The 2,493-nt window shown below is 67.1% G+C and overlaps 2 protein-coding genes across 3 annotated transcripts in view; both read left to right on the forward strand.

Moving 5' to 3' along the window:
* Positions 1-2: 2 nt before the first annotated feature.
* Positions 3-656, forward strand: MBLAC1 (metallo-beta-lactamase domain containing 1; the record flags this gene model as incomplete). The annotated part of the gene is made up of 1 exon (XM_015414863.1): positions 3-656. A coding segment is annotated over one exon (630 nt), but the record flags the coding sequence as incomplete, so codon positions are not given.
* The window catches only part of LOC107113532 (transmembrane 4 L6 family member 5-like), a 3,172-nt gene continuing 1,334 nt past the window's right edge, over positions 656-2,493 (forward strand). The window contains exons 1-2 of one of the 2 annotated variants that reach the window (XM_015414867.1): positions 656-798; positions 2,415-2,480. In XM_015414867.1, the coding sequence (XP_015270353.1) occupies positions 673-798; positions 2,415-2,480 (192 nt within the window). In that variant the 5' untranslated portion in view covers positions 656-672. Of the gene's footprint in view, positions 799-1,304; positions 2,022-2,414; positions 2,481-2,493 lie in introns of those variants that run through there. The other variant, XM_015414866.1, reaches the window with a different exon arrangement.

Raw genomic sequence — 2,493 nt, forward strand, 5'->3', positions numbered from 1 at the left:
GCTACGCGCGGCGGCTGGCGGACGGGAGCCCGCGGGCGGACGGGACGGTCTCGCTGGTGCTGGGCCCGGAGCCGACGCTGGTGGACACGGGGGGCCCCTGGGGGCGGGCGCGCCTGCTGGCCGGGCTGGCGGCCGAGGGCCTCTCCCCGGGCGACGTCCGCCACGTGGTCTGCACCCACGGCCACTCCGACCACGCGGGCAACCTCAACCTCTTCCCGCGGGCCGACCTGCTGCTGGGCGCCGACCTCAGCCTGCCGGACGGGCGCTACCTCCCCACCGGGCTGCGCCGGGGCCTGCCCCACGTGCTCCACGCCGGCCACCTGGAGGTCCTGCCCACCCCGGGCCACGCCGGGGGCGAGGACGTCAGCCTGATGGTGCGCGGCACCGCCCTGGGCCACGTCCTCCTGGCCGGGGACCTCTTCGAGCGCGAGGGCGACGACGGGCAGTGGCAGCCGCTCAGCCAGGACCCCGCGCGGCAGGAGGCCAGCCGGGCCCACGCCCTCCGCATCGCCGACGTCATCGTGCCGGGCCACGGGCCGCCCTTCCGCGTCTTCAGGGGGGAGGAGGAGGAGGGGGCCCCCACCCCCGGGCCCGGGGCCTGCGGGCCCTCCCCAGGGGCAGAGGGCCATTAAAGAGCAGCGTGACCCCCAGGAGCTTGTGTGTGCGTGTGTGATGGCTTCCTTCGTGGCGCCTCGTCGTGGGCTAACCTTTTTAAGCGGGGGGGGGGACATGGAGGCGGGCGCCCCCACAAAATGGCTGCTGCTGCTGCCGCCGCAGGAGGACTCTTCAGCACCCCAGGTAGAAGCTCTGCTTGGCAAAACAGCTACTCAGATTGTCTTCCATGCAACGGATTGATATCTTCAGTCGCACACAGTGCAGACACTTTTCAACGATCGGGACAGCTGATCAGATCTCCCCTGGCCGCTCAGAAGCCCCCACAGGGCAAAAAGCCCCCGCCTGACTGCGCCCACTTTGTGATACCACTTGGTGGGCGCCCCCAGGCACCTCTGCGTCGGGGACCCCTAGATCGGAGAATCAAGGCACAGCGGGTGTGGGTGTGGGTGTGTGTCTCTGGGCACCTGCCCTCTTTTCTTTGGCAGGCGGGGGGCGCAGAGGAGGAGGCGGGGGCGCAGCCGGCCCCAGAGAGGCTGATCCATGGTCCTCTGTGTGCCCAGGGAGGATTCCCCCCCCCACCCACTGGCTGTTCAGGCTGTCAGTTCTGACACGGGGAGGACTTTGGCTGCTGCGCCACCCTTACATCACTGGGAGCTGTGTTGGGGGGGGGCGGGGGGCACCTTTCCCTGCAGCTTCTCTTTCCATCCTGGATGGCGTGACATGGTTCCGGGGGGGTGTGTTGTTCTACCCCAGGCCAAGGAACCGTTAGGGCCTGAGAGGCCTGCATCTGGAGCAGGCCTGGACCCCTCCGACCTCCAGGTCTGGGTTTTGGGAGCCCCACCCCTTCGCCTCGCTGTCCTTCTGAATCAGAATGGGAGGGAGGGGAGGCAGGACCAACACCTCCAAGCGCCAGACTGAGCTTCCTGCCAGCAGCCAACAAGGCATGTGACCATTCCCCTCCCCTCCCCCAAGGGTGGTGTGTGTGTGTGTGCCTGGGCACACCCAAGAACAGCAGCTCCTGGCTCCCGGCCAGTTCCATCTACCGACCCGGGTGTCTGTTGGCAACGGGGCAAAGGTGGCATTTATAAGCCTAATGGACAGGAAAGTGCCAGCCAGCCCCCCCCCCCCCCTACTGACAGGCTCCTGGGTGCAGCAGCAGCAGCACCACCACCTGCGTGTCCCATATAAGCCGCTCTGCCCAGAGGTGCCCATTCCGCCTCGCCATGTGTACCGGCGCCTGCTCCAGAGTGGTGGCGGCTGCCCTCTGGCCCTTTGCCCTCCTGTGTATCGTGGCCAACCTCCTCCTGGCCTTTCCCGACTGGAAGACCGAGTATGTCCACAACGGGGGCGAGCACCTGACTCCCGAAGTCCTCTACCTGGGGGGGATCGTAGGAGGTGGAATCATGGTAAGGACGTTGGGGGGGGGGGAGAATTCCAGCCACGGTTCTCAACCTCTTGTAGAGGTCGACTCGAAGTGCGTGGGAAAGCAGCAAAGAACAAGGGCTCTGGAGTGGGTCCCGACAGCAGGCCCTGCCTGGATGAGGCACTTTGGGGGGGGGGACAAGGGCTGCCCATGGTCATCCTGGCCGGGGAGATGTTGCAGGCTCCCTTCCCAAGGCAGCTCCCTCCGGGCACCTTCAGCTGTGGATCCGCAGGGATAACAGCCTTGGGACCTGGGAGAAGGAAAGCTGGGGGGAGGGTGTGTGGAATGTGCCTTGGTGGTGGTGGTGGTGGTTGGGGGGGTATTGTACGGCCCCTTGGCCCCTTGCACTGATCCAGACTCTCTCCCCGCCCCCCAGGTTCTTGTGCCAGCCATCCAAATCCAGGCACCTGGGAGCCGTGGGTGCTGTGGGAACCGCTGTGGGGTGAGCCGGGGGG

The sequence above is a fragment of the Gekko japonicus genome, unplaced genomic scaffold, assembly GCF_001447785.1.
Source record: "Gekko japonicus isolate JY-2015 unplaced genomic scaffold, Gekko_japonicus_V1.1 scaffold2374, whole genome shotgun sequence".
NCBI lineage: Eukaryota > Metazoa > Chordata > Lepidosauria > Squamata > Gekkonidae > Gekko > Gekko japonicus.